The sequence below is a fragment of the Electrona antarctica genome (genome assembly GCF_951216825.1).
Source record: "Electrona antarctica genome assembly, chromosome: 7".
NCBI lineage: Eukaryota > Metazoa > Chordata > Actinopteri > Myctophiformes > Myctophidae > Electrona > Electrona antarctica.
The window spans coordinates 4,235,948-4,260,121 of NC_136812.1; the positions used below are offsets into that span (position 1 = coordinate 4,235,948).

The following is a 24,174-nucleotide window of genomic DNA, read 5'->3' on the forward strand; positions in this document are numbered from 1 at the left end:
AGACCTCTTCTTTCACATCTTTAGAAAGAAACAAGAAAAGGAACAAGCACTTTATTAGGAATCATTAGGAGTTTCTACTCACTGTGAAACAGCCTGTCCAGGTTGATTTAACACATTTTAGGCGGGAACCCCTTTTGGTGTTTTAAAATGGTAATTGGTAAATGGTGCATTTATATAGCGCCTTTATCCAAGGCGCTTTACATAGATTGTGCATTACATTCACCCATTCACACACACATTCATACACCGATGGCAGCGGAAACCATGCAAGGCACCAACCAGCACATCGGGAGCAATTAGGGGTTCAGTGTCTTGCCCAAGGACACTTCGACATGTAGCCAGGAGGATCCAGGATTCGAACCGCCGACCCATGGATCATTGGACGACCTGCTCTACGACCTGCGACCTGCTCTACCCCTGAACCACCGCCCCCCTTAAGCATTACTTACTTTAGCTACTTTAGCTATTGAAAAATATCAGATCTACAAGCTAGTAGTGCGGCACCGAGTGCCGCGCTACGAGCTTAAGTTGTAAGTCTGCTATTTTTAACGTTTTTAATTCAAATCTTTGCTTCTGGGGGGGTCTCTGCTGGAACAACATATTTTCAGATGGGGGTCCTTGACGTGAGAAAGGTTGAGCACCACTCACATAGAATTTTTTTTCAGAAAAGCTTTAGGATTTAGAAGCCATTTTTTTAAAGAATTGTCCTCAGGTCTAAATGGGAACCCATTTTGGTTATTATGTTATGCTTTAGCTATTGAAAAATAGCAGATCTACAAGCTCATCTGCTATTTTTGAAAAATCGAAGAACGAAACATAGCTTTTTCAGAAAACTGTCAGGATGTAGAAGACATTTTTAGAATCTGATCTCAGGTCAAAATGGGTTAAACAACACTTCCACATGGCCCGGGCCGTCCTAGCGGTCCGGGCACCTCTAGGCTGCTAAACCCTGACAGTCGCATCGCGGGTTCGAGTCCTGCTCCTGACGAACTTCGCAGTGTTATGTCACTCCCCCCCCCGTCTCTCTCTCCCCTCGTTTCCTGTCTGTCTGTCTCCACTTCCTCTATCAGTGGCGACTGTGGCTCAGGAGGTAGAGCAGGTCGTCCAATGATCCATGGGTCAGCGGTTCGAATCCCGGCTCCTCCTCCCGTCTACATGTCGAAGTGTCCTTGAGCAAGACACTGAACCCCTAATTGCTCCTGATGTGCTGGTTGGTATACCTTCCATGGCTTCCGCCGCAATCGGTGTATGAATGTGTGTGTGAATGGGTGAATGTAATGCACTTGGATAAATGCAATGATAAAGGCGCTATATAAATGCACCATTTACCATTTTCAGTAAAGGCCAAAAGCTCCGAAAATATCTTAAAATATATAAATAAAATCACTATAACGGCGGGCCAAACTTATCTCTATTCCAGTTGCTCTCAACCTCTTTCAAAAGAAAAACAAACAAACAAACAATCCCATTTGAAGTTTGAACTGTAGGAGTTGGAACTTGGAATTGTAGGAGTTGAGGCATTACATTTAGTTTGACTCAGTTCCACAGATATAGTCTGAAAATAGCTGATCTACAAGCTCACAACGCCTCACGTTGCGAGGTGTTATGAGCTTGTAGATCAGCTATTTTCAAAAAACATGCCGATTTCTTATATAATATTATTTGCCCTAAATACATTTTAGGCCATATCAAATCCACCCTGTTTGTACATACTGTACATCACATGTGTGCGTTCTACATGAGCGTGCACTGCAGCTAATAATAATGCAGTGTGCCCCGCTGACCTGCTGGGGGTGCTGTTGTCTCCGTGGTGAGGCTTCCTCTTGGAGGATCGGACCGGTGTGGGCGTGGTGGGCCCCGGCCTCTCCACCATCCTCTGGGGCTGGAAGGTGTGGTGGTTGAGGCTCTGCTCCGTCAGGTAGCGGTCCGTGGGGCTCAGCAGCAGCAGACTCTGACACACAGGGCGGAGAAGGAATCCCATATGTTTACACTTGGTTAAAACCCATGACGTCGAAATTTTAAGAAATGTCTTCTAAATCATGACAGTTTTCTGAAATAATAACCTATGTTTCTATATCAGTGGTGCTCAAAATTTCATGTCAAGTAGCCCAGAAATTATATATAATTGGCCGCCGACCCCCATCTGAAAATATGTAGTTCCAGGGACACCCCCGTCCGTGCTAAAATAATATTTAATGATTTGCACGATTTTAAAAAAATAGCAGATCTACAAGCTCGTAGCTTGTAGATCTGCTATTTTTCAATAGCTAAAGTATAACATGATGCTTAAAACACCAAAAGAGTTTCCCGTCCAGAATGGGTTAAAAGTAGAGCAATACCACAATGTAAAATGGTAAATAGTGCATTTATATAGCGCCTTTATCCAAGGCGCTATACATAGATTGTGCATTACATTCACCCATTCACACACACATTCATACACCGATTGCGGCAGAAGCCATGCAAGGCACCAACCAGCACATCGGGAGCAATTTAGGGTTCAGTATCTTGCCCAAGGACACTTCGACATATAGCCAGGAGGATCCAGGATTCGAACCGCCGACCCATGGATCATTGGACGACCTGCTCTACCTCTTGAGTACAGTAGGAATGCTCTTCTAACAAGTTATACAGTCCTGTATTCACTTACGATGACTTGAGTAAAGATACAAAAAGTATTGGCGTTTAAATATACTTCCAAAGTGCCAAAGGTATAAAAGCAATAATTATGCAGAAGGTGCTATTTCGCACGCTTTTCCTTCAAATGTAGCAGATCTACAAGCTCACAACGTGTTGCATTTCCACCCACTGTGACCTTGTATATCGGACATTTTGTTTTATAAAAGACTAAGTATATAAAAAAGGGTTTAATTGTTTTGTATTCATAATAAAAAAAAAATCTAGTAATTTACAAGTAGCCTAAATTAGTAAAAAGTACAATATTTATTTTCCTCTACATTTCTTATCCCGTGGTTTTGTAACCCATGTTTTCCACCCAGTGTCAATGATCTAATGTAATCCTGGGCGCTGCACTTCAATGCACTTCAATATAAGTAGAAGTATAATTGAAAACTTGAACATATACTCAAGTAAAGTACCTCCAAACGGCACAGTAAATGTACAGTAAGTTCTTTCCAGCACAGTGAAGCACAGAGCGGAGGCCCTTTAACAGCACGTTGCTCACACCTGTCTCGGCTGTCATGATGACTCACCACCACCACCATTATAATACTCATAGAAACATCCAGCACATTGATTTGTAGCCCACATTATCTAGCCCATTTTGGGCGGGAACCCCTTTTGGTGTTAGCATTATGTTATGCTTTAGCTATTGAAAAATAGCAGATCTACAAGCTCGTAGCGCGCCACCGAGTGGCGCGCTACGAGCTTGTAGGCTGCTATTTTTGAAAAAAATCGAAGAACGACTGACAAGGAAACATAGCCTTTTTCAGAAAACTGTCAGGATGTAGAAGACATTTTTAGAATCTGATCTCAGGTCAAAATGGGTTAAACCACAGCTCCACTAACAATGGGGGAAACTGACTCATTTTTATGCGTCTCGACTAGTATCGTAGGGTCAATAATATACCCTTTTTATTTTTTGCACCCCCCCGTCAACCATCGCACGCAGATTTGATTTTCAACATGCACATGCTGTAGGCCAGTGGTCCCAAAGTGGAGTCCGGGGACCCCCAGGGGTACTTGAAGGAGTTCCAGGGGGGACCCAGCTAAATGATCATTTGGAACCAAATGGACCCTTATCAGTCTGTAACTCAGAGAGTGTACAAATGGAACCAAATGCTATTTGTACGCTCTCAGAGTTAAATTAGCATTGATTTTACAATATAAATTGGGGGTCTCAGAGATAGAAATGCTATTCAATGGGGGGTCCGTAGACTAATGCATGTCAAACTGGGGGTCCTTAAATTAAAGGGGTTGAGAATCACTGCTAGAGGCATAAAGGTCTTCTCTTATGGGGGTCCCTGGCATGTCTTTTTCAAATGGGGGTCCGCGGGCTAATTAGTGTCAATTTGGGGGTCCTTGACATGAAAAAGTTTGGGAACCAGTGCTGTAGGCTACAGTATATGGAGGTTTTTGAGCGGTGCACACCACTCCAACAACCGTCTGTGTGTGTCCCTATGTATGTATCTATGTCCGTTTAGAGTAAAAACAGCTGCAATACCGCCGGGTGAGCTAAAGTGACACACACGCACACGCGCACGCACACACGCACATGTACACACTCGCGCGCACACACGCAGCTCAAATACACGTTTTCTTTTTTTGTACTAGATTCTTCTGCAGTCATTTGTCTCCATCTTCCTTCACACCAAGAATTAAGACAAAATTTAGAACCCATCTAGTGTTCAAAAACAACAACTGAAACGGAATACATCTGTGAATCTGTGATGCTTCGAGTGGTGGAAGAAATACTCACATCATGTTTTACTTAACAGGTAAAAGTAGTGATACCACATAAATATACTGTAGAAATACTCGAGTTAAAGGAGTTAAAGTTAGCTTGAGTAAAAGAACAAAAGGTATCATTGGCATCAAAATGTAGCCGAAGTACCAAAAGTAAAACTACTCAAAATCTTTCAAAAATAACACATCTAAAAGCTCACAGCACGTCACAAATGTGTTCTGAGCTTGTAGATGTAATATGTTTTGTTATGTTTTGTATGTAAGAAAATAATCTAAATCTGCGGTACTAACTACTAAATAAAGTTTTTTCAGAGCGGCAATGGCTCAGGGGTAGAGGGGAGTGGCCGGTAGAGAGGCCGGATGCCGGGCTCCCCCAGAGTTAGTGTCAAAGTGTCCTTGAGCAAGACACTAAACCCCTCATTTCTCCCGATGTGCAGGTTGGTGCCTTGCCTGGTTTCCTCTGCCATCGGTGTGTGAATGTACCTGTATGTGTGTATGTACCTGTATGTGTGTATGTACCTGTATGTGTGTATGTACCTGTATGTGTGTATGTACCTGTATGTGTGTATGTACCTGTATGTGTGTATGTACCTGTATGTGTGTATGTACCTGTATGTGTGTATGTACCTGTATGTGTGTATGTACCTGTATGTGTGTATGTACCTGTATGTGTGTATGTACCTGTATGTGTGTATGTACCTGTATGTGTGTATGTACCTGTATGTGTGTATGTACCTGTATGTGTGTATGTACCTGTATGTGTGTATGTACCTGTATGTGTGTATGTACCTGTATGTGTGAATGTACCTGTATGTGTGAATGTACCTGTATGTGTGTATGTACCTGTATGTGTGTATGTACCTGTATGTGTGTATGTACCTGTATGTGTGAATGTACCTGTATGTGTGAATGTACCTGTATGTGTGTATGTACCTGTATGTGTGTATGTACCTGTATGTGTGAATGTAAAGCACAATCTATATAAAGTGCTTTGGATAAAAGCTCTATATACAGTAAATGCACCATATTTGCATTTATTTTTTTCAAATAATTGCAGTAAAAAGTACAATATTCGGCTCCGACGTGTAGCGGATTAGAAGCATTAAATATCTAAAAACGGAAACACCCAGGTAAAGTAAAAGCACTTCAAAATTGTCCTTAAGTAATAAGTACGGTACTTGAAAGTAAATGTATTCAGTTCCTTCCCTCCCATTGGATGCTTGTCATTTCTTCGCCCACCTCAGATGCTTGTCACGCCTACAGTACAGAATATACAGCATGTACAGTACTGTACAGTATGCTATGAATACTGTACGCCGCTGACATTGACCTCCCAACATGACCCTGAGACAGTTGGTGGGAACAACACACTGTGACACACTTTGCACCAACGCAGAGAGAGAAAACACTGTGCACGCACGCACGCACGCACGCACGCACGCACGCACGCACGCACGCACGCACGCACGCACGCACGCACGCACGCACAGAGCCTGTCGTCAACTATTTGTGGCACCAAATAAAATTAGCCTCTCTTTAAAAATCCTGGTGGCTCAGCCAGGTCGCTCACTTGCACGCGCACACGCACGCACGCGCACACGCACACACACACACACCATAAGATCATAAGTAAACTAAGAACCTAAACTAAGAATCGGTCTACTAAGAACAGTAGAATATCCATACGTTGAAACTATAAACCCTATAGAATGTTATGAATGTCAGGTTAACAGTGACCTGATATCCGTCTACATAAAACAAATCACACCCGTGTGAACTGAACAGTGCAACTATACTTTTATTGTGATAGTTACTGTACTCTGTACTGTTACTGTACGGTACAGTTTTATTGTTAGTTATACCTTTATTGTGATAGTTGTGGTGCTCAGTGTGACTGTGTGAGTGGCCCTTTGGGCTGCTCAACAGTGCCACTTTAGGCCACCCGGCGGTATTGCAGCTGTTCATACCCCCAAACGGACAGACAGACATTAGGGACACACCGCTCAAAAATGCACCGTTACTGCTTGCACCCTTTTTCGCGCCTGTAATGACGTGGCATGACAACACGGTCGATTGTACGGTCTGGTCCTGACGTCTGTCCTCTCTCTGCCATGGTTGCTTGTGTCTCTCTCTACACTGACCTATCTGAAATTAAACAATAAATCCAAAAGATAGGCAGCCTATAAAAGGTCAAAACTAGACAGCCTTCAAAGTCATCATGACTCATGTGATAAGGAGAGGTGCTGCTCGTCGGTCATCATGACTCATGTGATAAGGAGAGGTGCTGCTCGTCGGTCATCATGACTCATGTGATAAGGAGAGGTGCTGCTCGTCGGTCATCATGACTCATGTGATAAGGAGAGGTGCTGCTCGTCGGTCATCATGACTCATGTGATAAGGAGAGGTGCTGCTCGTCGGTCATCATGACTCATGTGATAAGGAGAGGTGCTGCTCGTCGGTCATCATGACTCATGTGATAAGGAGAGGTGCTGCTCGTCGGTCATCATGACTCATGTGATAAGGAGAGGTGCTGCTCGTCGGTCATCATGACTCATGTGATAAGGAGAGGTGCTGCTCGTCGGTCATCATGACTCATGTGATAAGGAGAGGTGCTGCTCGTCGGTCATCATGACTCATGTGATAAGGAGAGGTGCTGCTCGTCGGTCATCATGACTCATGTGATAAGGAGAGGTGCTGCTCGTCGGTCGGTGCTACGGCGCGAAAACGCAAAACGAACAAAATGTGCTCTTTGAGTCGGCGGTGAGTCACTAGTACCTACATGGGGGGAAAGCACAATGTAAGTGCAAAGCAAAGCTCTGGCTGCTGCCCACCAGCTTTTCACGGAGCCTGTGTGTGTTTGTGCGATGCAGTCACAGCAGTGCTGTAGAAGCACCAGCTGAGATGTATAGTCGGTGTGAGCTGGGAATACGAGCTAAGAAGGGAGACACCGTGGTCGTTTCACTCTCGCACGCAGCAGAGAGGCCCAGAGAAGAGACACCGCGGTCGTTTCACTCTCACACGCACGCAGAGAGGCACAGAGAAGAGACACCGCGGTCGTTTCACTCTCACACGCAGCAGAGGCACAGAGAAGAGACACCGCGGTCGTTTCACTCTCACTCGCACGCAGAGAGGCCCAGAGAAGAGACACCGCGGTCGTTTCACTCTCACTCGCACGCAGAGAGGCACAGAGAAGAGACACCGCGGTCGTTTCACTCTCACACGCAGCAGAGAGGCACAGAGAAGAGACACCGCGGTCGTTTCACTCTCACTCGCAGCAGAGAGGCACAGAGAAGAGACACCGCGGTCGTTTCACTCTCCCACGCAGCAGAGAGGCCCAGAGAAGAGACACCGCGGTCGTTTCACTCTCGCACGCAGCAGAGAGGCACAGAGAAGAGACACCGCGGTCGTTTCACTCTCACTCACTCGCAGCAGAGAGGCACAGAGAAGAGACACCGCGGTCGTTTCACTCTCGCTCGCAGCAGAGAGGCACAGAGAAGAGACACCGCGGTCGTTTCACTCTCACACGCAGCAGAGAGGCACAGAGAAGAGACACCGCGGTCGTTTCACTCTCACTCGCACGCAGAGAGGCACAGAGAAGTGGGACAAAGAAAATGACCCACATAGGGGTTTTTTCTTAACAACTCAGTACACCTTCTCACTGTGTGTGAACTCCTGATCTTGTTCATTATTCCAGCTGTTCCTCCTGGCCTGTTTTTGAACCCCGTGCTATTTTTACAGAGCTCTCCTCGCTGAAGTATGACCCAGTCAAAGCACATGAAACATTGTCTGATGAATAATACTAAAGGCCTTCTTCAGACGGAAAGAGACTTGGTGATGAATAATACTAAAGGCCTTCTTCAGACGGAAAGAGACTTGGTGATTCATTAATAATACTAAAGGCCTTCTTCAGACGGAAAGAGACTTGGTGATTCATTTCAAACGAGAGTGGCGTGCATTTCTTTTATCTTGGATGTGCAGAGAACAGTACTGTTGATTACGTCGACTAAAACTAAGAGGAAGAATGTTTGTCGACTACCTTTTTTTCACTGACAAAAACGACAAAAACAAAATAAAAACTAAGCCATGACGACTAAAACTAAGACTAAATATACTGTTGATTTTGTCAACAAATAAAAACTATACTAAGATGTTAGGAAGGGACTAGTGGACAAGAGATCCAGTAGAAGTAAAAGACAAGGGATTTTACACTTGGTTACATCCTGATGCCGATCTACAAGCTCACAACGTGTCGCAGCCCGACGCGTTGTGAGCTTGTAGATCAGCTATTTTCAGCGTAAGTGTAAAATCAGCCATTACAACGGCATCAAGGTCCGCCAAAATTAATTTTAGTCGACTAAATCAACTGTAGATTTAGTCGATAAAAATCTTATGAGATTTAGTCGACTAAAACTAGACTAACATTAAAACATTCCGCGTGACAAAAATGTGACTAAAACTGAATTAAAACTATTCAAGACAATGACTAAAACTAAAATCTAAATTTGCTGCCAAAAACAACACTGGCGGAGAAGGCGAGGAGGCGTTGTCGACCCAAGCGAGCGCGGTCGGTGCCATGAAATTTGGCGGTCCTCGTGAGCAGAACCTGTCGGTCGCTGATCCACAGGCGATCGAGAACGCCCGCCACTCGCTCCCTGTCTGAAACGACCTTTAACTCATTCTGGACGGGAACCCCTGTTGGTGTTTTAAGCATTATGTTATGCTTTAGCTATTGAAAAATAGCAGATCTACAAGCTCATAGCGCGGCACCGAGTGCCGCGCTATGAGCTTGTAGGTCTGCTATTTTTGAAAAATCATGAAAATGTGGTGGAAATCTTTGAATATATATTCTTTCAGAGCCAACGTTTTTAACTCAACTCTTTGCTTCTGTAGGGGGGTCCCTGGAACAGCATATTTTCAGATGGGGGTCGGCGGCCAAATTCATATAATTTCTGGGGTCCTTGACATGAAATAGTTTGAGAACCACTGACATAGAAACAAGGGTTTTTCAGAAAACTGTCAGGATGTAGAAGGCATTTGATAGAATCGTCGTCAGGTCTAAAGGGGTTAAAAGAAAGCTGTGGGGTGTTCGGTACCTTCATCAGGTCCAGCAGGTCAGTGCTAATGATGCCCAGATATCTCCTGTCCAGAGTCTGGGGGTGGGTCACCGAGGGGAACTGGACAGACAGACAGACAGACAGGCAGACAGACAGACAGACAGACAGACAGACAGACAGACAGACAGACAGACAGACAGACAGACAGACAGACAGACAGACAGACAGACAGACAGACAGACAGACAGACAGACAGACCGTTATTGATCCTGAGAGGAATTCAGTCATCATAGCAGCACTACAGTAACAAGCATCAAACAGATTAACAGCTAAGGCTAGAGAGTACAGAATCAATCTGGGAATCCATCTGAGGAAGAGGGGGGTCCTTGAGGGAGTTCCAGGGGGTCCCCAGCTAAATGATAGTTAGGAGCCAAATAGACCCTTATGGGACTGTAACTCTGAGAGTTCAGAGTTAAATTAACTTTGATTTTTACAATATAAATTGGGTCCCAGAGATAGAAATCCCATTAAATCAAACAAGTGTACATTTGGGGGTCCTTGACAACGTTTGGGAACCACTGGTTCCCAAACTTGTCAGTTCGAGACCCAAAAGAGAAATGTGTCTCCCACCCAGCCATGACCCGAGCTAGTGAAGGCTATTTTTAGCACAATAGTAGCCTTCTGTCGGTGTCGGCTCTCAGGAGCATTCATTCAACACCTTGTTTTCTCACCTTCCAACCGACCGATCTCCTGACGTCATTCGACTGCCAGTCTCTGTAGTAATCTGGAGCTAAGTGTAGTGTCGTGGTGTGTTGTATAGTGAGGCGCTGGCATCCTCACCCTCAGGCCATGGAAACACGGGTTGTAGTGTTGTGTTGTGGTGTTGTGTTGTAGTGTAGTGTTGTAGTGTTGTAGTGTAGTGTTGTAGTGTAGTGTAGTAGTGTTGTAGTGTTGTGGTGTTGTGTTGTAGTGTAGTGTTGTAGTGTAGTGTTGTAGTGTTGTAGTGTAGTGTCGTGGTGTATAGTGAGGCGCTGGCATCCTCACCCTCAGGCCATGGAAACACGGGTTGTAGTGTTGTGTTGTGGTGTTGTGTTGTAGTGTAGTGTTGTAGTGTTGTAGTGTAGTGTTGTAGTGTAGTGTAGTAGTGTTGTAGTGTTGTGGTGTTGTGTTGTAGTGTTGTGTTGTGGTGTTGTGTTGTAGTGTAGTGTTGTAGTGTTGTAGTGTAGTGTTGTAGTGTAGTGTAGTAGTGTTGTAGTGTTGTGGTGTTGTGTTGTAGTGTAGTGTTGTAGTGTAGTGTTGTAGTGTAGTGTTGTAGTGTAGTGTTGTAGTGTTGTAGTGTAGTGTAGTGTTGTAGTGTAGTGTTGTAGTGTAGTGTTGTAGTGTAGTGTTGTAGTGTAGTGTAGTAGTGTTGTAGTGTTGTGGTGTTGTAGTGTAGTGTTGTAGTGTAGTGTTGTAGTGTAGTGTTGTAGTGTAGTGTAGTGTTGTATTGTAGTGTTGTAGTGTTGTAGTGTAGTGTTGTAGTGTAGTGTTGTAGTGTTGTAGTGTAGTGTTGTAGTGTAGTGTTGTAGTGTTGTGGTGTTGTGTTGTAGTGTAGTGTTGTAGTGTAGTGTTGTAGTGTAGTGTTGTAGTGTAGTGTTGTAGTGTAGTGTTGTAGTGTTGTGTTGTAGTGTAGTGTTGTAGTGTAGTGTTGTAGTGTTGTAGTGTAGTGTTGTAGTGTAGTGTTGTAGTGTAGTGTAGTGTTGTAGTGTAGTGTTGTAGTGTAGTGTTGTAGTGTAGTGTTGTAGTGTAGTGTAGTGTTGTAGTGTAGTGTTGTAGTGTTGTAGTGTAGTGTTGTAGTGTAGTGTTGTTGTGTTGTAGTGTAGTGTTGTAGTGTAGTGTTGTAGTGTAATGTTGTAGTGTTGTGGTGTTGTGTTGTAGTGTAGTGTTGTAGTGTAGTGTTGTAGTGTAGTGTTGTAGTGTAGTGTTGTAGTGTAGTGTTGTAGTGTTGTAGTGTAGTGTTGTAGTGTAGTGTTGTAGTGTAGTGTTGTAGTGTTGTAGTGTAGTAGTGTTGTAGTGTTGTAGTGTAGTGTTGTAGTGTAGTGTTGTAGTGTAGTGTTGTAGTGTAGTGTTGTAGTGTTGTGTTGTAGTGTAGTGTTGTAGTGTAGTGTTGTAGTGTTGTAGTGTAGTGTTGAAGTGTTGGGTTGTAGTGTTGTGTTGTAGCGTAGTGTTGTAGTGTAGTGTAGTAGTGTTGTAGTGTAGTGTAGTGTTGTAGTGTAGTGTTGTAGTGTTGTAGTGTAGTGTTGTAGTGTAGTGTTGTAGTGTTGTAGTGTAGTGTTGTAGTGTAGTGTTGTAGTGTTGTGGTGTTGTGTTGTAGTGTAGTGTTGTAGTGTAGTGTTGTAGTGTAGTGTTGTAGTGTAGTGTTGTAGTGTTGTGTTGTAGTGTAGTGTTGTAGTGTAGTGTTGTAGTGTAGTGTTGTAGTGTTGTAGTGTAGTGTAGTAGTGTTGTAGTGTTGTAGTGTAGTGTTGTAGTGTTGTAGTGTAGTGTTGTAGTGTAGTGTTGTGTTGTAGTGTAGTGTTGTAGTGTAGTGTTGTAGTGTTGTAGTGTAGTGTTGTAGTGTAGTGTTGTAGTGTTGGGTTGTAGTGTTGTGTTGTAGTGTAGTGTTGTAGTGTAGTGTTGTAGTGTTATAGTGTAGTGTAGTGTTGTGGTGTTTAGTGTTATAGTGTAGTGTTATAGTGTAGTGTTGTAGTGTAGTGTTGTGGTGTGTTGTGGTGTGTCGTCTCACCCTCAGCCCATGGAAACGCGGGTTGTTGTAGAACATAGGGTAGTGTAGTGTAGTGTAGTGTAGTGTAGTGTAGTGTTGTGGTGTGGTGTTGTAGTGTAGTGTTGTAGTGTAGTGTTGTAGTGTAGTGTTGTAGTGTAGTGTTATAGTGTAGTGTTGTAGTGTAGTGTTGTAGTGTAGTGTTATAGTGTAGTGTTGTAGTGTAGTGTTGTAGTGTAGTGTTGTAGTGTAGTGTTGTAGTGTAGTGTTGTAGTGTAGTGTTGTAGTGTAGTGTTATAGTGTAGTGTTGTAGTGTAGTGTTGTAGTGTTATAGTGTAGTGTTGTAGTGTAGTGTTGTAGTGTAGTGTTATAGTGTAGTGTTGTAGTGTAGTGTTGTAGTGTAGTGTTGTAGTGTAGTGTTGTAGTGTAGTGTTATAGTGTAGTGTTGTAGTGTAGTGTTGTAGTGTAGTGTTGTAGTGTTATAGTGTAGTGTAGTGTTGTGGTGTTTAGTGTTATAGTGTAGTGTTATAGTGTAGTGTTGTAGTGTAGTGTAGTGTAGTGTAGTGTAGTGTAGTGTAGTGTAGTGTAGTGTTATAGTGTAGTGTTGTGGTGTGTTGTGGTGCGTGGTCTCACCCTCAGCCCATGGAAACGAGGGTTGTTGTAGAACATAGGGTAGTGTAGTGTAGTGTAGTGTAGTGTAGTGTAGTGTAGTGTAGTGTAGTGTAGTGTAGTGTAGTGTAGTGTAGTGTTGTAGTGTAGTGTAGTGTAGTGGTGTGTAGTGTTGTAGTGTAGTGTAGTGTAGTGTAGTGTAGTGTAGTGTAGTGTAGTGTAGTGTAGTGTAGTGTAGTGTAGTGTTGTAGTGTAGTGTAGTGTAGTGGTGTGTAGTGTTGTAGTGTAGTGTAGTGTAGTGTAGTGTAGTGTAGTGTAGTGTAGTGTAGTGTAGTGTAGTGTAGTGGTGTGTAGTGTTGTAGTGTAGTGTAGTGTAGTGTAGTGTAGTGTAGTGTTGTACTGTAGTGTAGTGTTGTGGTGTAGTGTAGTGTAGTGTAGTGTAGTGTAGTGTAGTGTAGTGTAGTGTAGTGTGTAGTAGTGTAGTGTAGTGTAGTGTAGTGTGTAGTGTAGTGTAGTGTAGTGTGGTGTTGTGGTGTAGTGTTGTGTTGTGTAGTGTTGTAGTGTAGTGTTGTGGTGTGGTGTATTGTGGTGTGTCGTCTCACCCTCAGCCCATGGAAACGAGGGTTGTTGTAGAACAGCTTCATCTGCTCGGGGGGCAGGGGTCCCAGCACCTTCTGGATGATGAACAGCTGGTCGATCTCGCTCTCCCCGGGGAAGAGGGGCTGGCCGTCGCTCAGCTCCCCCAGGATGCAGCCCACCGACCACATGTCCACGGCCTTCCCATACGGAGCCCTGCGCGAGCGGAGGGAGGGGAGGGAGCCACCAGACTGTTAGCTGGGTGTTGAACCCACCAGACATACTGTGAGCTCTGGGTGATTTAACGGTTAAATCACCCACAGCTCACAGGATGTCTGGTGGGTTCAATTTTAACCCACCAGACATACTGTGAGCTCTGGGTGATTTAACCCACCAGACATACTGCGAGCTGTGGTGATTTAAAGGATAATTCCATGCTAGAAGGCTTTCTTACTTTTATTTGTAGTCGTTACGTCCCCACCAAAGAGATCCAGGTGATTTTTCGTGCAAAAGCGCATTATTGGCTATTTCCCCTACCATAAGCCCTCAATGAATTGAATGGGGCGTTGGGTTTTAGTACTAATTCGCTTATTTCCATCGCTCAAAAATATATATTTTTGTATATATCCTCTCTTCATATTGTAAATATTATCCCAAGCAGCACACTTTACTACTTATTTAGATGGAAATAAGCGAATTAGCACTAAACCTAATCCCCATTGAGGGCTTATGGTATGGGAAATAGCCAATAGTGTGCTTTTGCACAAAATAACACCTGGACCTCTTTGGTGGGGACGTAACAACTACAAATAACACCTGGACCTCTTTGGTGGGGACGTAACAACTACAAATAACACCTGGACCTCTTTGGTGGGGACGTAACAACTACAAATAACACCTGGACCTCTTTGGTGGGGACGTAAAAACTACAAATAACACCTGGACCTCTTTGGTGGGGACGTAACAACTACAAATAACACCTGGACCTCTTTGGTGGGGACGTAACAACTACAAATAACACCTGGACCTCTTTGGTGGGGGACGTAACAACTACAAATAACACCTGGACCTCTTTGGTGGGGACGTAACAACTACAAATAACACCTGGACCTCTTTGGTGGGGACGTAACAACTACAAATAACACCTGGACCTCTTTGGTGGGGACGTAACAACTACAAATAACACCTGGACCTCTTTGGTGGGGACGTAACAACTACAAATAACACCTGGACCTCTTTGGTGGGGGACGTAACAACTACAAATAACACCTGGACCTCTTTGGTGGGGACGTAACAACTACAAATAACACCTGGACCTCTTTGGTGGGGACGTAACAACTACAAATAACACCTGGACCTCTTTGGTGGGGACGTAACAACTACAAATAACACCTGGACCTCTTTGGTGGGGATGTAACAACTACAAATAACACCTGGACCTCTTTGGTGGGGGACGTAACAACTACAAATAACACCTGGACCTCTTTGGTGGGGACGTAACAACTACAAATAACACCTGGACCTCTTTGGTGGGGACGTAAGAACTACAAATAACACAAGGAAAACAAGGAAGTGAGTTGATCAAATAAAATAAATTTTCGGGTACTGCTTCGTCTATTCCTCGCTCAAATGTTTTCAAAAACATTTTTGAGAGCAATGTTTAGCTGTAAATGACATTGTGTGTGTGTGTGTGTGTGTGTGTGTGTGTGTGTGTGTGTGTGTGTGTGTGTGTGTGTGTGTGTGTGTGTGTGTGTCTGTGTGTGTGTGTGTGTAGTGTGTGTCTGTGTGTTTACATGGCTGTCATGTTGAAAACAGCAGTAAATCAAGCGGAGTGCACCAGGTGCTCCGAGGCTTTGATTAGGCATCGGTCTGTTATAGAGCGGAGTGGTCATTATCCAGAAATAACAGACCTCTGAATTCAGCAATCGACCAATCAGAATCAAGCATTCAACCAAGCCATGTAATAACAGTTATCAGTTATTATGGTGGTACTCGGAGAGCCAGATATATTTTCTGAGGTGGTGCTTCAGTATAACACGTTTGATTTAAGCCATTCTGTGCGGGAACCCCTTTTGGTGTTTTAAAGCATTATGTTATACTTTAGCTATTGAAAAATAGCAGATCTACAAGCTCGTAGCGCGCCACCGAGTGGCGCGCTACGAGCTTGTAGGTCTGCTATTTTTGAAAAAACTGTGGCACAGATATTTCAATATATATTCTTTCAGAGCGAACGTTTTTAACTCAAATCTTTGCTTCTGGTGGTGTCCCTGGAACAACATATTTTCAGATGGGGGTCGGCGGCCAATTGCATATATTTTTGGGGGTCCTTGACATGAACATGTTTGAGCACCACTGACATAGAAACATAGGGTTTTTCAGAAAACTGTCAGGATTTAGAAGACATTTGTAGAATCTTTTCTCAGGTCTAAATGGGTTAACCCAGCGGACATACTGTGAGCATGGCCAGACTATAGAACACCCACTGCGTATATATTAGTCTGGAGTCTCTGTGTGGAACCTGCACAAGGAGTGGATTGATAAATAGGCAGGAGAAGGACGCTCACCAATATTAATGAGGTGCTAAAGGCCCAAGGCGATAACAACGAAAAAGAGGAAAAAGGGCTGAACACTCATAGCCACGATGCTGGAAGATTATGAACAAAAAAACAACGTTTCGACCTGTAACGTCTTCTTCGTTTCCCTGAAGAAGGAAGTAAATTGGGCTCTGTGATGATGATGTGGTCAAGAAGAGAAGCAGACATTATTTTCTGTCTCTCATACTCTTCTGATGATGGTTACTCTTCTATGGTTTCGGCAGCCAGGAGCAGGCAATGAAAGAGGCTGAACTTGCAGGCAGTGCTTGGGGTGGACGTCAGCGAGGGGCATGCGGTCACAACGGGTTCCTAACACCAAACCAAATGGGTTCAGATCTGAGTAAAATTCTACTGAGGAGGCACGTCTGAAACCTGTCCTGGACGGCAGGGAAACTCCAGACGTAAAAACGGATGATGATGATGATTGTATCAGATAGAGGTAATATAAGACATATAGACAACAAGGACATAATATATATGTTCAAAGAATAGCAATAGTATGATAGTTTGATCCTTGCGCTTAACCCATTTTGACCTGAGATCAGATTCTAAAAATGTCCGTTTGAAAATGTTTCTATGTCAGTCGTTCTTCGATTTAAAAAAAAATAGCAGACCTACAAGCTCGTAGCGCGCCATTCGGTGGCGCGCTATGAGCTTGTAGATCTGCTATTTTTCAATAGCTAAAGCATAACATAATGCTAACACCAAAAGGGGTTCCCGCCCAATATGGGTTAACCACTTGAACACTATATACTTATTAGGAGTCCCCCAGGGTTTTATACTAGCACCCCCTCTACTTTGTTCCCTCTACCAAATGCTTGTAGATCTGCAATTTTCTTCGAATGTTCTCTCCCCCCCCCCCCCCCCCCCCCCCCCGACAATAGGGAGAGACAGCGAGGTTGCTGGAGAATAGGGATGCTAAATCGCGGGAATGCGTGTGCGGGCATGCGTGTGTGTGTGTGTGTGCGTGCGTGCGTGCGTGCGTCCGTCCGTGCGTGCGTGCGTGCGTGCGTGCGTGTGTGTAGGGGGGAGGGGGGTTGGGTTGCTGGAAAGGCCTCCGGAACGACAGACCTACCCCAGCAGGAGCTCTGGAGAGCGGTACCATCGTGTGGCCACGTACTCTGTGTAGTTGGCATCCGTCCCCTCGGAGAGGTTACGAGCAAAGCCTGCAGAGAGGAGGCAGAGAGGAGAGGGGAGGGGGGGTGTTGTGGTTAATATTAAGAGCGCTGGGACCTGTTTGTTACAGTATAGCGCTGACTGAGGCGGCTAAACGTGGTTTCATTTTAACCACCTCTCTGTGGCCTAATAAGAAGTCAATGGTGGAAGTGAGGGAGCTGATGTTGAACCGATGGGAGTCATGTACAGGTTAAGATCTCTCCCTCTCTCTCTCTCTCTCTCCCTACGGAGTCATGTACAGGTTAGGCAATATGGGGGCCGTCAGGCAGAAAACCTTGTATCTCCACAGTTCAACTTTTTGGTCAGTTAATGCCCAATTAATGCCCTACTTCATCGTACAAGATTAGTAGTAGCAAACATACTGTAGCTCATGAAAGACTATGTTTTCTATAAACATGTTAAAGTTATTAACAAGAGCTTATGACTAATAATAATACAGGTAACTACATTGGATCCATCTTAACACAGGATATTTATATCATTTACATTTCTATTCCTGAAAAGTAATTTTTGGACATTACAAGGTTTCTGCCCCGAAAAGCGACATTACAAGGCCCCGAAAAGCGACATTACAAGGCCCCTAAAAGCGACATTACAAGGCCCTTAAAAGCGACATTACAAGGCCCCTAAAAGCGACATTACAAGGCCCCTAAAAGCGACATTACAAGGCCCTTAAAAGCGACATTACAAGGCCCCTAAAAGCGACATTACAAGGCCCTTAAAAGCGACATTACAAGGCCCCTAAAAGCGACATTACAAGGCCCCGAAAAGCGACATTACAAGGCCCCTAAAAGCGACATTACAAGGCCCTTAAAAGCGACATTACAAGGCCCCTAAAAGCGACATTACAAGGCCCCTAAAAGCGACATTACAAGGCCCCTAAAAGCGACATTACAAGGCCCCTAAAAGCGACATTACAAGGCCCCTAAAAGCAACATTACAAGGCCCCGAAAAGCGACATTACAAGGCCCTTAAAAGCGACATTACAAGGCCCTTAAAAGCGACATTACAAGGCCCCTAAAAGCGACATTACAAGGCCCTTAAAAGCGACATTACAAGGCCCTTAAAAGCGACATTACAAGGCCCTTAAAAGCGACATTACAAGGCCCCGAAAAGCGACATTACAAGGCCCTTAAAAGCGACATTACAAGGCCCTTAAAAGCGACATTACAAGGCCCCTAAAAGCGACATTACAAGGCCCCGAAAAGCGACATTACAAGGCCCCGAAAAGCGACATTACAAGGCCCTTAAAAGCGACATTACAAGGCCCCGAAAAGCGACATTACAAGGCCCCTAAAAGCGACATTACAAGGCCCTTAAAAGCGACATTACAAGGCCCTTAAAAGCGACATTACAAGGCCCCGAAAAGCGACATTACAAGGCCCTTAAAAGCGACATTACAAGGCCCTTAAAAGCGACATTACAAGGCCCTTAAAAGCGACATTACAAGGCCCCTAAAAGCAACATTACAAGGCCCCTAAAAGCAACATTACAAGGCCCCGAAAAGCGACATTACAAGGCCCCTAAAAGCAACATTACAAGGCCCCTAAAAGCGACATTACAAGGCCCCTAAAAGCGACATTACAAGGCCCCTAAAAGCGACATTACAAGGCCCCTAAAAGCGACATTACAAGGCCCCTAAAAGCGACATTACAAGGCCCCTAAAAGCGACATACAGGCGCACGGCGTATTCATTATGAACAGCTGGGTAGCACAGAGCACGGCGTATTCATTATGAACATGATCTGGGTAGCACAGAGCACGGCGTATTCATTATGAACATGATCTGGGTAGCACAGAGCACGGCGTATTCATTATGAACATGATCTGGGTAGCACAGAGCACGGCGTATTCATTATGAACAGCTGGGTAGCACAGAGCACGGCGTATTCATTATGAACAGCTGGGTAGCACAGAGCACGGCGTATTCATTATGAACATGATCTGGGTAGCACAGAGCACGGCGTATTCATTATGAACAGCTGGGTAGCACAGAGCACGGCGTATTCATTATGAACATGGTCTGGGTAGCACAGAGCACGGCGTATTCATTATGAACAGCTGGGTAGCACAGAGCACGGCGTATTCATTATGAACATGGTCTGGGTAGCACAGAGCACGGCGTATTCATTATGAACAGCTGGGTAGCACAGAGCACGGCGTATTCATTATGAACAGCTGGGCAGCACAGAGCACGGCGTATTCATTATGAACATGAGCTGGGTAGCACAGAGCACGGCGTATTCATTATGAACATGGTCTGGGTAGCACAGAGCACGGCGTATTCATTATGAACATGGTCTGGGTAGCACAGAGCACGGCGTATTCATTATGAACATGGTCTGGGTAGCACAGAGCACGGCGTATTCATTATGAACATGATCTGGGTAGCACAGAGCACGACGTATTCATTATGAACAGCTGGGTAGCACAGAGCACGGCGTATTCATTATGAACATGGTCTGGGTAGCACAGAGCACGACGTATTCATTATGAACATGGTCTGGGTAGCACAGAGCACGGCGTATTCATTATGAACAGCTGGGTAGCACAGAGCACGGCGTATTCATTATGAACAGCTGGGTAGCACAGAGCACGACATATTCATTATGAACAGCTGGGCAGCACAGAGCACGGCGTATTCATTATGAACATGATCTGGGTAGCACAGAGCACGACGTATTCATTATGAACAGCTGGGTAGCACAGAGCACGGCGTATTCATTATGAACAGCTGGGCAGCACAGAGCACGGTGTATTCATTATGAACAGCTGGGTAGCACAGAGCACGGCGTATTCATTATGAACATGATCTGGGTAGCACAGAGCACGACGTATTCATTATGAACAGCTGGGTAGCACAGAGCACGGCGTATTCATTATGAACAGCTGGGCAGCACAGAGCACGGCGTATTCATTATGAACATGATCTGGGTAGCACAGAGCACGACGTATTCATTATGAACAGCTGGGCAGCACAGAGCACGGCGTATTCATTATGAACAGCTGGGTAGCACAGAGCACGGCGTATTCATTATGAACATGGTCTGGGTAGCACAGAGCACGACGTATTCATTATGAACAGCTGGGTAGCACAGAGCACGGCTTATTCATTATGAACAGCTGGGTAGCACAGAGCACGGCGTATTCATTATGAACAGCTGGGCAGCACAGAGCACGGCGTATTCATTATGAACAGCTGGGCAGCACAGAGCACGGCGTATTCATTATGAACAGCTGGGTAGCACAGAGCACGGCGTATTCATTATGAACAGCTGGGTAGCACAGAGCACGGCGTATTCATTATGAACAGCTGGGTAGCACAGAGCACGGCGTATTCATTATGAACAGCTGGGTAGCACAGAGCACGGCGTATTCATTATGAACAGCTGGGTAGCACAGAGCACGGCGTATTCATTATGAACATGATCTGGGTAGCACAGAGCACGGCGTATTCATTATGAACATGATCTGGGTAGCACAGAGCACGGCGTATTCATTATGAACATGATCTGGGTAGCACAGAGCACGGCGTATTCATTATGAACAGCTGGGCAGCACAGAGCACGGCGTATTCATTATGAACAGCTGGGTAGCACAGAGCACGGCGTATTCATTATGAACAGCTGGGCAGCACAGAGCACGGCGTATTCATTATGAACAGCTGGGTAGCACAGAGCACGGCGTATTCATTATGAACAGCTGGGTAGCACAGAGCACGGCGTATTCATTATGAACAGCTGGGCAGCACAGAGCACGGCGTATTCATTATGAACATGATCTGGGTAGCACAGAGCACAGCGTATTCATTATGAACATGATCTGGGTAGCACAGAGCACAGCGTATTCATTATGAACAGCTGGGTAGCACAGAGCACGGCGTATTCATTATGAACAGCTGGGTAGCACAGAGCACGGCGTATTCATTATGAACAGCTGGGCAGCACAGAGCACGGTGTATTCATTATGAACATGGTCTGGGTAGCACAGAGCACGGCGTATTCATTATGAACAGCTGGGTAGCACAGAGCACGGCGTATTCATTATGAACAGCTGGGTAGCACAGAGCACAACGTATTCATTATGAACAGCTGGGCAGCACAGAGCACGGCGTATTCATTATGAACAGCTGGGCAGCACAGAGCACGGCGTATTCATTATGAACAGCTGGGCAGCACAGAGCACGACGTATTCATTATGAACAGCTGGGCAGCACAGAGCACGACGTATTCATTATGAACAGCTGGGCAGCACAGAGCACGGCGTATTCATTATGAACAGCTGGGCAGCACAGAGCTCTGTGGTGGGAATGCATTAGCAAATGGTAAAAATAGCTTCATTACCTCTGGTTCACATTTAACATTTAACACGAGTCACACTCGGGACGGAACGCCATTATGAAAAATAACATGCAGGAAGTTTTGAGTTTCTTTCTGACGCAACCCTACATTTTAACTCTTTCAGCGCCAGGGGGTGGGGCCCTAGTTTTGGTCGGGGGTACCATTTTGGCAATGGGACAAAAGAAAGAAAATTGTATTCTATTGTGCATGTCATGTGCATGTCATCACCTGCACACCAGATTAGAGGAATTTTCAAAATATGGATAAATAAATAAATAAATAAATAAATAAATAAATAAATAAATAAATAAATAAATAAATAAATAAATAAATAAATAAATAAATATATACAATATAATGTCCCTGGCAATCAGTACATAGTGAAAGCGGGCTCGTCTTAACGTCCCTGGCACTTAAACTGTTTTAACAGCGGAGGGACAGCAGCAACTCTGGGCGATAAAAACCTCGACTAGTGGGCGTTCCTGCTGTCAATCATTACGTAATGTAAACGCGTCACTGTTCAGAGTGGAGGGTAAACAAGAAAGCAACACGTGAATCGGCGGACGATGTCGTCCAAAAGATACAATATTTTCATGTTTCTGAACGACGTTCCTCCGCCCACTTTTTGACCGTCTTCGCCTGATATCGCCAGTAGTTGCCACCGGGTCCCATAGATAGACAGTAGTTGCCACCGGGTCCCATAGATAGACAGTAGTTGCCACCGGGTCCCATAGATAGACAGTAGTTGCCACCGGGTCCCATAGATAGACAGTAGTTGCCACCGGGTCCCATAGATAGACAGTAGTTGCCACCGGGTCCCATAGATAGACAAATAACGCACTTCCAGAAAATACACCAGGCTGTCGCCCCGCTGTTAAAGGTATATTCAGTGATTTCACTTAATTCAAATATCAGTTATTTTTTTGTTTTGTTGTGATAATCCTCCCTACTAGTGTGCTGACCATATAAGGAGTTCCTCCCTGTCCCCAGTTAACCCCATGGTTTCATTTTTGGCTAGGTGGCCCAGCCTTCATCCAATCAGGATAGAGAGGGGCCTTCCGCCAATCATGATCGAGCGGGGGCGGGCCTTGGTGTGCGTGCTGTTGGCCTGTTGTGTGTCCCCCCCACTGTAGTGCGTGTGCATGTGCACCTCTTGTTACCGGGGTGGACCGGGGGGGGTTTACCAAATCACCCAAATCACTGAATGCTCCTTTAAAGTAAAACTGTGTAACTTTTAGTCTTGATAAAGTATTTCACTTTTTTCCCCACAAAAAAACATTACAATTTATTATATATATTTTACAACTTCTATTTTTAGGACAAGATCACAGACAGCTACTGACAGAGTTCCAGGAGACGACCGGGATGGTATGGATGGATGCAAATGGAACAGTTAATGTAATGTTGAACATCTAGAAGAAATAATGTGCTCTATAAATACAGTGGCTTAGGTTGGATTGAGTGTCTTCTGTTCTCACCAAAGTCACACAGCTTGAGGACATCGTCAGAGCTGATGAGCAGGTTCTCTGGCTTTATGTCTGAGGAGGAGAGAGAGAGAGAGAAGGGGAGAGAGAGAGAGAGGGAGAGGGAGAGGGAGAGGGAGAGAGAGGGAGAGGGAGGGAGAGGGAGAGGGAGAGAGAGAGAGAGAGAGAGAGAGAGGGAGAGGGAGAGGGAGAGGGAGAGGGAGAGGGAGAGGGAGAGAGAGAGGGAGAGAGAGAGAGAGAGAGAGAGAGGGAGAGGGAGAGGGAGAGGGAGAGAGAGAGAGAGAGAGAGAGAGGGAGAGGGAGAGGGAGAGGGAGAGGGAGAGGGAGAGAGAGATCTTAAAGCCTGTTATTCTGTGTCGTATGAGAGTACTGTAGTCTGTACTCTGTACAGCAGAAATAGCTGATCTACCAGCTCACAATGCGCTGCGATGTGAGATCATGTGACACGTCGTCCGCTTGTAGATCGTCTGTAGATTTCCGGCGTATAAATGAAAGTGCTGTGTACTGTATGTGATGTTTTTGTTTGTTCAAAACTAAACCTTGTGTAAAAACACTGTTCAAAGTGAAAGCTCTGTTGTTCAGTAACAGGGTTCTGTCTCCCTGTCTCTGCTGTTCAGTAACAGGGTTCTGTCTCCCTGTCTCTGTTGTTCAGTAACAGGGTTCTGTCTCCCTGTCTCTGTTGTTCAGTAACAGGGTTCTGTCTCCCTGTCTCTGTTGTTCAGTAACAGGGTTCTGTCTCCCTGTCTCTGTTGTTCAGTAACAGGGTTCCGTCTCCCTGTCTCTGTTGTTCAGTAACAGGGTTCTGTCTCCCTGTCTCTGCTGTTCAGTAACAGGGTTCTGTCTCCCTGTCTCTGCTGTTCAGTAACAGGGTTCTGTCTCCCTGTCTCTGTTGTTCAGTAACAGGGTTCTGTCTCCCTGTCTCTGTTGTTCAGTAACAGGGTTCTGTCTCCCTGTCTCTGTTGTTCAGTAACAGGGTTCTGTCTCCCTGTCTCTGTTGTTCAGTAACAGGGTTCTGTCTCCCTGTCTCTGTTGTTCAGTAACAGGGTTCTGTCTCCTGTCTCTGTTGTTCAGTAACAGGGTTCTGTCTCTGTTGTTCAGTAACAGGGTTCTGTCTCCCTGTCTCTGTTGTTCAGTAACAGGGTTCTGTCTCCCTGTCTCTGCTGTTCAGTAACAGGGTTC

At 45.0% G+C, this 24,174-nt stretch overlaps 1 protein-coding gene across 1 annotated transcript in view; it reads right to left on the minus strand.

Annotated features, from left to right (window-relative positions):
• The window catches only part of LOC306926975 (cyclin-dependent kinase-like 5), a 215,329-nt gene that overhangs the window by 73,007 nt on the left and 118,148 nt on the right, over positions 1-24,174 (minus strand). The window contains exons 6-10 of the mRNA XM_079506534.1: positions 22,990-23,049; positions 17,071-17,161; positions 13,428-13,617; positions 9,519-9,599; positions 1,785-1,951 (exon numbers count right to left, since the gene is read on the minus strand). Of these exons, the coding sequence (XP_079362660.1) occupies positions 1,785-1,951; positions 9,519-9,599; positions 13,428-13,617; positions 17,071-17,161; positions 22,990-23,049 (589 nt within the window). The remainder of the gene's footprint in view (positions 1-1,784; positions 1,952-9,518; positions 9,600-13,427; positions 13,618-17,070; positions 17,162-22,989; positions 23,050-24,174) is intronic.